At 56.7% G+C, this 12,098-nt stretch overlaps 2 protein-coding genes across 4 annotated transcripts in view; one reads left to right on the top strand and one right to left on the bottom strand.

The window, feature by feature from the left end:
• Window positions 1–12,098, top strand: part of GCH1 (GTP cyclohydrolase 1) — a 318,959-nt gene that overhangs the window by 37,258 nt on the left and 269,603 nt on the right. The gene's annotated exons all lie outside the window — the stretch shown is intronic.
• The window catches only part of SAMD4A (sterile alpha motif domain containing 4A), a 103,447-nt gene that overhangs the window by 1,367 nt on the left and 89,982 nt on the right, over window positions 1–12,098 (bottom strand). For 2 of the 3 annotated variants that reach the window (XM_050897421.1, XM_050897420.1), the window contains 6 exons: window positions 9,961–10,255; window positions 8,422–8,507; window positions 6,039–6,157; window positions 3,368–3,569; window positions 2,940–3,066; window positions 1,055–1,138 (listed from right to left, as the gene is read on the bottom strand). In XM_050897421.1, coding sequence (XP_050753378.1) covers window positions 1,055–1,138; window positions 2,940–3,066; window positions 3,368–3,569; window positions 6,039–6,157; window positions 8,422–8,507; window positions 9,961–10,255 — 913 coding nt within the window. Of the gene's footprint in view, window positions 1–898; window positions 1,139–2,939; window positions 3,067–3,367; window positions 3,570–6,038; window positions 6,158–8,421; window positions 8,508–9,960; window positions 10,256–12,098 lie in introns of those variants that run through there. The other variant, XM_050897419.1, reaches the window with a different exon arrangement.

Below are 12,098 nucleotides of genomic sequence, written 5' to 3' on the forward strand. Positions count from 1 at the left end.
CCTTCGGGTGACAGAAGTGTCCTTGTTTTCCCGGCCGAGGATGCTGCCGTAGCACTGCCAGGGCCCTGCTGCCTCTTACAGTCCTTGCTCTCGCATCCCTCTCCCCGGAACGGGCTGTCGCATCGCTGCGGGGAGCCCGGTGGCACTCATCCTCCCCGAGGGCTCCCGTCCTCAACCGTTCGATGCAGTCCGGGGATTGCCAGGGGCGAGACCCGAGCTGGTTATTCAGGAGGGTCTGGGCGATGCCAGCGGCCGTGCTTGTCCCATTGCCAGGGGGTCATCCTTCATGCTTGGGGGTCCAACGCATCGGCGAGGGGCACCGGGCGCTTCTGGTGCCGGTGCTTTTTGCTGCGCTGGGCTCTCGATCGTGCTCCTGCTGCCTTTTCCACCTTTCCTGCCTGTTTTTCCGCCTGGTCCTCCTCCCTCCCCGTGCCCGTTATCCGCCCACCCGGGCTGGCACTCGCAGCCGCTCCCGGTGCGGGTGAGGAGCAGCCAGTGCCGCCGGCACAGCGCCCGGCATGGCACCCGGCACGGCTCCCGGCACAGCGCCTGGCACAGCTCCCGGCACAGCACCCTGCAGCCCGCGGCAGGGATTTAGCCCCGCGCCTTGGGGCTCCCGCAGCCCCCGGCCAAACGAGGGACGCCGGTGGCAGAAGGGTGAAACACTCCGAAGCCTGTGAACCATTCGAGCGCACCGGTGGCAAGGGCTTTATCGAGAACTAATAACAGACTAGCGAGCTAATACTAATTATTATTAGCAAGCTAACTAGCGGCTTATAAGCACGGACTCCACTAGTGCTGAGTGCGATCCCTGCATTCGGTTTTACCCCCTGCCCCAGCTACCTCGCCGAGAGAAGCCAATGTCCCCGTCTGACCCCCCCCCCCAGGAGCATCCCCGGGAGCATCCCTGCATCCAGCCCTGCCGCCGTCCCGTCCCCTCACAGCCACAGCCTGTCCCAGCTTTTGGGGGGCGCGGGGCAGGGGCAGGTGCCGGGGGGCTCAGCGGAGGCGGCGTGGACGTGCTGGAAGAGCCCGAGGAGGAGGGAGTGCTCACCGCTGAGCGCGTGCTCCGTCATGCTCAGGCACAGGGACTCCAGCCTGTTGTTGATGTCAGGTTCAGTCACCGGCACCTGGAACTCTGCAGGGAGAAAGGGACAGGAGACCTTGGTCAGGGGACCTGGCAAAGGACCCTCCCTGCCTGCCCCGCACCCCCTGCCCACTCTGCTACCGCCGGCGCGGGCACACGTCGGGTAGGAAACCACCCGAAAGATGCCCCGGGAGGGTCTGACTGCACAGCCGGACTCTGGCAGCGCTCGCTTCCCGGTGCAATCACCTCCAGCGAGAGACGTTTGCAAAAATAGTCATTGCTCCCCTGTTTCTTATCGATAAGGGGTACATCTGGGGAGATTCAATGGCATCGCAGCAGACGGCGGATGGAAATGAGGGGTTCAGGCGCCGGTTAGAGGTGCTGGAGGGGGAGCTGGGGCAAGAGCGGGACACCCACCCCGGGAGGGGAGAGCCCCGGGCTCTCCCCCTGCTCAGGCCCTGCAAAAGTCCTCGGTACATGTAAAATGTTGAAGCAGCCCCGGGGAGCTGCCCGTGCAGGCAGCGCGCAGGCAGGGTTAGCGCTCGGACATGGGATGGCAGCACAGACCGGCAGAGCCGCCGTCCGGCTTTTCCGTGGCTGGCTCGGCCACCGCTTGGTCGCCCACGGCCCTGCTGCCATGTCCCCAGGGGGGTGAGCACAGAAAAAGGCAGAGGGACGAAGTTTGGTGTGCTGCAGTGCCCTGGCCTGATCCATACAGCACCAAAATGCCCTCCCCTTTGCAGCAAAAAGCTTTGCAAACACACAGTTTTTGCTACCGATGGCCGGCATCTCCAGCTTGCCACCAGCTTGCAGGAACATGGGACGACGTCCAGGAGGGCTGAGGTACCCACAGCCCGATGAAAAATGTTTCAGGAGCCCAGCCCCGCATTATTGCTTATTTTCCTCGTGACTCGGTCCGCATCTTTGGCTCTCTAATCCTCCTACGTCCTCATTCACCGCAGGCTAACACGCAAAGAGAAACCTATTTATTCTCCTTCAGCGCCTGCAGAAATGTGCCCTTGTCCTGGTGTTTAATCAATACCCGAGAACAGACGCTGCTTTTGCTGTACAGGACATTTGCCGCCTAAATTATGCAGTTAAAACACCGCAGGCGTGTGATGTGAGGGGAGCTGCCAAGCTGAAACCGTGGCAGAAGCTTACGGATGAGGTTTAGTTTACTCGGGGGGTGTAACTCCCTGTCCTGCGGTACAAGTTGTTATGGTGAGTGTGTTGGTAAGAAAAGGCACGTTTAAAGGCTAATGAAGGGATACACAGAGCAAAAGGCATGGATGTCCTAATGGGAAGGATGCTCCAGGTTCAGGGTTCAAGTTCAGCAGGAACCCCCCTGAATCAGAGGATGCTCCTATATACGGGAGCATTTTTGCGGCGTTTGGGAAGGAAGCACCGACACAGCACCATTTCCCATCACATGCACTGGGAAAAGAATTTCCCTCAAGTGCACAAAGGCAGTCCCTCCACACCATGTCTACGCATGAGCAAAAAAGGTGATGGATGAGCTACTGCCCTCCCCGCCTGACACAAAGTCCTTCAGAAGCAAGCTAGGTAAGGCACCAGCACATTTATACATAGGGCCAAGATGTTATATATAGGGTCAAAATCCCTTCAGTGATGTCTCCGGTTCAATTAACCCAGTAATCCGACTCGTGTCAAAGATACCCGGCTCGGGCGGCGACAGCTGGTGCTGCGAGCGTGGCTACAAGCGTGCAGGAGCGTGCCGTGCCGGCACAGGCGATGTGCGTGGCGAGGCTCACCGGCACGGCTCCTTTCATGCAGCCTTCCCCTCCCCTCACCGGGCTGCGGATAAGCGAAAAAGCAAATGTCTGCTTCCTACCTGGCTGCTGAAACATCAGCATGGTCTGCGGGGAGGTGTGGACCGGCAGCGAGCGCGTCCTTTGCACCGAGCTGTGGCTCCGGCTGGGCATGCTGTTGCTGCCCCCGGGGTTGGCAAACCAGAGGTTCTGCGGGAAGCAAACAAAAAAGGGGTGCGGGATGTAAAACGGAGGCCTCTGCGCCATGTATTTATAATGGCCTCGGGCTCATCTCTCCCCCCTCCGCCTCTCGGTTTGCCCCCCTCCCCCTGATCCCTCTTCTGCATCCCACCGTACGGAGGAGAGCGCAACCCAAACGCCCGCAAACTGCTCTCGCTCGCTTGAAAAGGGGGGGGAAAAAGGGGAATCCGGACAAGTTAGAGGAGGAAAAGCAAAGGAAGCTTATGGGGAAGGGATGGAAAAGCTGGAGATGCCGCGAACGCCGACCAACCTGTCTGCCTTGCTTGAGGATGGCGGGGCTGGCGGCGGGGCTGCGCTGGGGGGTGCCCAGCAGCCCACTGGGGCCCAGCAGCCCCAGCCGGGCGGTAGGGAGGTTGCGGGAGGGGATCTGGAACTGGCGGGGATTTCGCCGGCCCAGCCCTGTCCCTGCAGATCCGGCTGTCGGTAAGGAGTTTGACTGGCCAAAGCCTCGGCTGTGGGGAGAGAAAACGCCGAGGGTGAGAAATCGGCCCCTGCAAGGGGACGGTGCTGCGGGCACAGGGGCGAGCGGCTGGTGTGGTGCGCTCAGACCATCAGCCAAACGTCCCGAGGGTGCCCCCGCGTTGCTGCGAAGCGCCGTACCGATGCTCGCCACCCCACGCCCCGTACCGATGCTTGCCACCCCATATCCATCCCACGGCCACGGGTTCACTGCGAGCTCTGCTCCGGCCCCGACCCTCCCACCCTGCTGAGGATGATCCTCCATCCTGCACCGTGCAGCGGGGAGGAGGAAGTTTGGGCACGCCACAGCAGCATCCTTTCTTCTTCCCCTCTGCCAGTCACCCTCCCTCCCTTCTGCAGTTCTCAGAGTCACATTATTTTTTTTTTTAAAGTTGATTTTACTCCTGCAAAATGGAGGGAGGGGCATTAATAAATGCATTAATGTTCTTAAATGCAAGCTAAAATAATCAGGTAATTCCCCGGGCGCTAGAGCTAGTGGCACCTGATTTCTTGGGTTTTGACTTAAACTCTTCATGCCTTTGAGCTGTACAAAAGAGATCTCTTGTGTGTGGATTCTCTAGTGTCCGATAAAGGTTCAGCTCGCGCTGTTGGGTTTTCTTTACTGGGAAACCTTGAAGGGTTGGACCCTCTCCCCTTCCAGGAGGTTCATTTTTACGAACACGGTCCTCTCTGAGACTTCTCAAGTTCCGTAAAACTTGGTTAAAATGACCTAACAAGTCCAAGATTTCCCAGGGAGGGGCTGAGCGAAAGGCACGTTCCTGCAGAGATGGGACTGGCTCTGCACCCGCTCCCGGCTCTGCCCTGCAAACCCTCATCCAGCTCCCTGGGGTCCGAGCAAAACCATCCAGACCCAAGACCACGCAGCCCAAACATCCCGAAATAGCGATCACAGGACACGAAACCATCTTTTTACTCCTTGGAGGGTCGGGTCGCACACGCCAGCATCCCTCCCCATGTGGGTTTTTGCATTTAAAACCAGAGGAATGACACAAAAATAATCAGGTAATCCTTGGAAACACACACAGTGTGGGTCTCCTCGCCACGCAACGTTGGCTTGGTGTCTCTGCCCGATTAGCCGGACAGCAGGACTGCAACGCCATTACCAGGTTTAAGCGCAGCCAAGGATAGGAGCGCTCCGCAAACCCGCAGTTGTGGTTGCTTTTACATTCCCCGTTCCCCCCCAGCCCTTCTCCAGCACTTCATCACCCTCGCAGATGTTTTAGCTCATCTTCCTCCCAGCCCTCATCTCCCCTGCTTGTGCGGGCGGCTGCAAACATGCTTCAGATGACATGAGCACGCTGGGATCCCAAAACCGGATAAATTTACTAAGCAGAAGTACGACGGGGTTTCTTTAAACCTCGTCCAAAAAACACTCTTGCCATTAAATCCCCATGAGAAAAGCAGGACCGGCCGCGTGCTCCTTCCTCGCCTGCAGCTTCCCGGGAGCAGAAGAAATGCAAAATGCAAACAGCTCAAAAGCTGCAAGGAAACTGGAGACCATCCTGGGCGGCCCCAGCAAAGGGACTGGGATCATTTCAGACGGCAGCTCTACCTTGTGCTTGGGGTCAGCCTGGATGCGCAGCTAAACCGCTGCGCTGGTGATGGCCCAGACCAAACGGGCCCATCAAAAACCTTTGCGCTTGTCTACTCTGCTTCTGATCCTGCCCTGAACACCGAAATCGCTTGTTTTTCCGTTCCAAACTATTTCATTTCATTCCACTGGGGAACACTCCGGTTCCGTGCTCGTTCCTTCTGAACTCACATCCCAGCTGTCCCACTGCTCCCAGTTATCTCCAAACCCCTTTCTTTTTCAGAAGAACGAACTTGCACAAGACTGCAATAAAATAGACTCAGCAGAAGGAAACAAAAGGCTGATGCTGTTGTTAAAACTGATCTAAAAATATCTGTTCTTGCCGTAACCCCAACGCTTTCTAGGATCACTCGAAATCCAGCACCACCGTGGAAGCAAGCAAACCCGGTGTTTGCAACACATCCCCACCCAGGCTTTCTGACCGCAGCCCCCCGGCTCTGCACCCTCTGCAGGCTTCAAGCCTTTTTTTGCCAGTTGACGGCTTTTTGGTGAAACTCCAGCGCTGATGTAATTAGCAAAGGGCAGCAGGCAGGGGCAGAGCCAGCCGCCCAGTGCCGGGGATACGCTGCACAGCTGGGAAACGCCGGGTTCGGAGCCAAGGAGACGTGGTGGGAATCGGTGGGGTAGGCGCCGACCACACACGCAAGCGAACTTACTGCTGCTTTCCCTTCCCAGCCAACGCCTGGGGTTTTATTGCTGAAGCTTTTCCAAACCTCCTCCCTCCCGAAACGTGGCTCTGAACCCGGCATGATCCGTCCCTCCCTGTTGGGAGACATCGGTCCCACTCGAGATGCTCCTGCCGGACCCCTGGCCGCTGCATCCATCCCTCCCCTCCCAAAATCCTGCGTACCTCCTCTGCTGCCGATAGCCTGACAGCTCCAGGAGGGATTTCCGAGGGAAAGACCGAAAGAGTTTCTGCACCTGCTGTTTCCATGACAGCAGCCGCTTCTTCTGGATCTCTGTAAACGCCTGCCCCAAAAAAAAAAGAGAAAAATAGGAAACATATGAATATTTTTCTGGACAAAGCGAGCAGGGATGCGTATGTGGGTGTGCGTGTGAAGAAAAGCAGCTGGAGCAGGCGGTGGCGTGAGCTGAGCCCCACTGGCAAGTCCAGAGGGAAACCCTGGTCTCTCTTGAGAATTTACTCATCTCAGGCGGAGAAAATGCTCTGGCAGCGTCTCCCGCGCCCCAGAGCGATGGCCCGGCTCTGCCCACGAGGCTGCCAACCCCCCCGGGCAGAGCAGGGCTTCCCCAAAGCTTCCCCGCTCCCCCTCCTAGCCTCCAGACCCACCGCTCCTGCCACCGCACAGGCGCCCGGCTCCCCGCTTGCTTGCCGGGGTGTGAGCGCAGCTCCCCGTGGGGTTTGATGGCTGGTCCCCGCCGGGTGGTGACATTTGTCACCTGGACGTGGCTCTAGAAAACGCTGCCGGGGTGGGGAAAAAAGCTGGGATTTGGAAAGCAGAGCTGCTCCGTGGCATCCTGCATCCTATCCTCCTTCTCGGGGCTGGGCAGAGCTCGGCTCTGTTCCTGGCACCGACAGCCTCGGTGCGAGGTCACCTGGGGTGAGACCTGTCACCCGCCCGGGCTCGCTGCGAAGGTCACCCACGCAAGGGACAGACCTCCTCCCGAAACGCCCCAGACGTACAGGCAGGCGGTGTGGGTTACGGGGACACCCACGTGCCCACCACAGCTAACTTTAGACATCCAACGTCTCCGCGCCGCCGGCGGAGAGGAGCGGAGGTCTCCAGAGGACAATCTGGAGCCTGCCTTGATTGCCTAATTAGTGCCTGACTTGATTGCTCCGAACCGCCCTCCGGAGGAGATGCTCTCTCCCGGCGCTGATTACGCCGGAGCCAACGCAGACGGTGATCCTGGGACACAGGCTGGCACCGGTGGGGTGACGCTGCGTCACCACGTCCGTCCTGGGTACTCCTGGAAAATGAGCCCCTCTGCAGCTCTCTGTCTTCCTGGCTTTGATCTCCAGCCCTCGACATCTGCTCCCACCATCCTTGCTCCTCTCTTCACACCTCTGCTCCCCCAGCGATGCCCTGCTCGGCCGCCCAGAAAGTCCAGGCACCATTTCCAGGCTCCGATGCTCTCTGAGAGGGGAGCAAGTGGGAGCACAACATACTCTCCCCTCCAGCCCCTACAGCTATTTTCCACTGCCCGTGCCTGTGTAAAGCACCAAGAAGACCATACCCACAGCTCTAAACCCATTTTTCAGCAAACCCCAACAGCGGGTGCCACCATCCTGTGTTGCACGGGGCCAAACGTCAGCTGACACCGCAGGCGCTGCCAGCAAAATGCACCGAAACCCCCACCATCATCGACAGAGGCGTCCGGGAGCACAGTTCAAAAAATATGATGAAGCGCTTGCATTTTGCCCGGTATCCAACTATTTCACCCCGATTCAAGATGCCCTGTGCTTGGATCAAACCTTTGCACAAGCGCGGCTCAGGCACCGGCTTCAGCTGCAAGGCAAGGAGCTGCAAGCCGCCTCTCTCCTCTTCCACGCAGCGTGCAGCCCATTTTGGGGTTTGCAGCCACCAGCCCTCTCCAGAGGAGAGTCTTCTGTGCTTTGACAGCGTATTTTTTTATAAACAAATAACTGAGAAACGTTTAAGCCTGCAGCTCCTACGAGAGGGCGTGCTATCTCCTCCCGACCCCTGCCATATGGGCAGGCGATGAGAAGCAGCTTGCTCTGCCAAGGATATAAAATGCTGCAGGACGTCGGGGTCGCCTGCCATCCCTCCCTGCCACCGGGCAGGAGCGTGCCGGAGCCCTGCGGCACAGCCTCGGCCATCCCAAACCATTACCCGGCAAAGGCAGATCTGCTGGGAGCAGAAACAGATGCCTCTGTTGCAAAACCCCGAGCCCACGTGCTGCAAAGCAGGAGGCGGCAACGCCAAGGGATCGCCGGGTCTGCCTGATAGAAACCGCCTGCACGTTCATCCTGGTGTTTTTTCTTTCATCCAGCTGCTGATCGGACTGTCACGAGCCAGATGAATTTCCCAGCTCCGGGTCTTGGCAATTAAGCCAGCGTGGAGGGGGAGCAACATTTCCATGCACCGCGTTGGAGCTACCGCCCGCTCCAGCCCTGTTCTGTCAGAATTACTATTAATACCCCCCAAAAATATTTGTGTTAGAAACCAAAAGGTTTACATAAACAGACACTTTGGAAACAGTTTCTAAGTGATGAGAACAACAGTTTTAGATGATCCGTCACGACTCACCTCGTGGATTAGACATTTGTCTATGAGCTGTAAATAGGAACTTATATTCTCTTCGTCGGGTCGGGAAACTAAAAGTTGTGTGCATACTGGAAAAAAAAAGAGAAGAGAAGAGAAATGGGCATGGGGACACCGAGCTGGGGCCCAGGGGGGTCCAACGAACGCCTTGTCCCCCAAGCAGAGCTTCTCATCAGCGAGAAAAAACACCCTTCCCCAATTCCTGCCGTGCCATCCTATATTTAGGGCCAGATTTTGTTCTCCGTTATGATGGTGTAAATCCAGAGTAACACCACTGGAGTCACCAAAATTAGACCTGAGCAAATCAGGGGCACAGGATTATTCCCTATTCCTAGGCAAGAGCCAGCACTGGGAGAGCTCCTGCTCCTACGGCCAAAATTTGCCCCTGCTGCAAACGGATTCCCACCTTTCCCGATGGATTTTAACCTCTTTTGGAATTAATGTCATAAAAGCAAGTGGAAATGAGTTCACAGAGAAATGAGTCTCTCCTGTTATAACCCCCGGGCAGGGATGCCTTGCTGTCCAGGAGGACACCTCGTCCTGGCAAGGCTTGTGCCATACATACAGCTTCGTGCGTGACGGAGGCATTTGTCACAGGCTGAATTCATCAGTGGGTTTAAAACGGGGCCAGAAACCCACGTTTGTCTCTGCATGCAGTCAATTAGCTGGTGAGAAATTCTGCACCAAATTTTTATATAGAAAACATCATCTCATCTATTTTTTGCAAAAAAGGTCTGAAACAGGGACAGGGCTGATGATATTTCCTCGTGGCATCCCAACGGTTTCTTTCTGTTCCTGCTCTCCTGTGTGAGCCTGTGGACGAGACTCCCCTCCCCTCTTCCCCAGGGAGATCTCCCTCCGCGCAGCCAGCACCGACACCTCGGATCCCATCAAGGGGAGTTAGGACACGTCCAAGCTCATCCAAATTTGCTCGAAGAGCCCTGTATACGGCACAGGGTGTCGGTTCCTACCTCGCATCGCTCCTCTGCACCTCCCAGTGTGTTAATCCCGATGCAAAGCCATGCACCCCGCACCAGCCATGGAAAGGCACCCAAGTATTTTGGACGTCCTCTATCTAAATTTGGGCTTAAAGACAGGCTTGGACCCAGCTGATTTGCACTCAGGACAGCTCACACTAAGCTCACGCACCAGTGTTACCCCCACACAAGCAGAGCAAGTCCAAGGGATGATGCTGAGAACACCTCTGGACCGGTGGGATGCTCCCAGGGCTCTGAATGGGAAGGGAGAGGATGCTATCTGCCCCTGACCTGGGGCAGGGAGAGGATGCTATGCACCTCTGACCCGTCCCATCGCTGCCCCTCCCAAAAATCACTGCCCACCTCCCCACCCACGCTCTTACCTCTTACCGCAGCACGATGGGGCCTCAAAAAAATCATCACCCCTAGGACTGCGGCTTGCAGGGGCTCGAGGAAAGGCTGCTGCCAGATTGCCGCCACCGCACGCACCCTGCCCCGAAGGAGCTCTCCCTAGCGAGGACGTCAATAACAAGCGAGAGCCGCTCACCTTTCCCCATCACTCTGGTGAACTGTCCGGGCAGGTCGCCTTCGGGCAAAGGGGCCCCCCCCGACTCGCCCTCGCATCCCGGCAAATGGTGCTGCTGCATCCCCCCCGCGGCAGAGTCCTTGCAGTCAGAGCCTTGGCTGTCCGAGCTGATCAGGGAGGAGGGGTGACGCGAGTCCGCATCCCGGCTGTGCTCCTCCGTGCTCGAGTTTTGGGAAGAGTAGGCTTTGATGGGGGTGAGGATCATTTGGTGTAGTTCCTGCAGCGGGACACGCAAGTTGCCACCTTCCAGGATGTCCTGCGGATTCAAGTGGAGAGAAGAGGGTTTGTCTCTGCAGGGACAACAGGACATCAGCTACGAACCAGACCCGACTATTACCCCCCAGAAAATGCCCAGCAGTGCTGATGGCCTTGCTCCTGCTCCAGGACCCTGCTGCAATCCACAGTCAACAGCCGTGTTTCATCCACCGAGTCTTTTGCAGGGTAGCAGGGAGCTGCTCACCAAGGTAGCAGGGAGCTGCTGCAGGGACTGTGATTATCCATGGATGTGTTCAGACCTGAATCCCCAGAGATAAACGTGCCCCGTCAACCACTGGGACCCAAAACCAGCTACAATCCTGCTTCAGCCTTTCCAAATTTCCACCAGGAAGATGGCAACTCCATGAGAGTGACTGAGCCCGTGAGATTTCAATGCCCAGACCAGCGAGTATCTTGCTCCTTCCCCAGCAATCCCACAATCACGACATTTCAGCTCTATTTAATTGGAATTATATTTTTGAACGTGGGCTTGTCTCCAGTTTCCAGCACTGCCTTCAAGCCTGGCTCTCCATTAACTGCTCTGCCCCAAAGAGCTTGCCATAGCATCCTTATGCCCTGGGACCATCGCAGAGCCCAGGACCACGCCGGGATGCAGGAGCCCGTCCTGCAGCAGCAAAGCGGGGACGTCCCCGTCCACACTGGGACAGGCTGGGGGAGCGGACACAGAAGGGAAAGGGAGGGTTTCACGGGGAGCAGGGTGGGTTGTGGTGGGACACAGAAGGGGAGACCACAAGGCTGCAGGTGAACTTATATCCCTACAGCAAAAACATTCAGCTTGGAGATCCTGGGGGAGGTCCACCCAGGAGGGAGAGAATTTGGGTACACTCCCAGCCTTCCTCTTGGTTATAGTGTGGATCAAGAACTCCCTTTCTACGGTCGGATCATCATCTCACTGATGGGAAATAATTGCATTTTGTTTTTAATGTAGCCTTGGACCAGAACAACTCATTGCAGGCTCCTGCACGGTCTGGCTCGTGGGATGCCGCTTGGAAAGAGGCAGCTTTTGGAGTGAGTCCTGGCTGCGCCTAGGGAAGAGACACAAAGTGGGCACACAGGCTGCGCGCGAGCCAGCTGAAGCCCTGAAATGGTTGTTCACCCTAATTCCTGCTGCACCCCAAGCTCGCTCTCGGACATCTCAGCTCCACTTCTCTCGAAGACCTGGCGTCAGTCTGCTGGGCACTATATTTTGGGGGAAAAGTCCTGCTCTGCTAACCAGCGGAGAGGGGTGGAGCAGCTCTTTCCAAGAAAGCAGCAATCTTAGCAGTGAGACACTGCCCAAAAAAAATCAAGTCCCACACATGCTCTTGTTTAGCAAAAAGAAATTGGATGGGAAGCCTGGAAAACCAGAGACGTCTCCTCCCAAGTAAAGCAGCTCACAGGCAGCTCTGAGCCCCAGCAAAGAAGTGGGACACGGTCACAGCCCCACAGCCCAAACCCACCCCACGAGGGCTCAAAAGCAGTCCCTGCCACTTATCTCCTGTATTTTACAGCGTGCGTGGCTGGTTGTGTCAGCTGAACTGGGCTTAAACTCCCGCACCGTGCCAGTCAATCAATACCATATTTCAAAACCCAGGCGAAGAAGCGGGGGAAGAGGCTGTGCAATCGCCTGGAAAACACATCGCCGAAGCAAGCGCAATCCAGCGGGCTGTCTCTTGGATTTAATAGTTATTATTAATATACGGAGGTAAATACTGCTTTATTAGCTCCTGCCATGCTCTGAGTACAATCCCATATTATAAATAAATAGTGAAGCAGTGAGCTAACGAAAACACCAATAAATAGCAACACACCACATAAGTATTTAAAAGCCCCTAGTGGGAGGC

The sequence above is a fragment of the Gymnogyps californianus genome, chromosome 5, assembly GCF_018139145.2.
Source record: "Gymnogyps californianus isolate 813 chromosome 5, ASM1813914v2, whole genome shotgun sequence".
Lineage (NCBI taxonomy): Eukaryota > Metazoa > Chordata > Aves > Accipitriformes > Cathartidae > Gymnogyps > Gymnogyps californianus.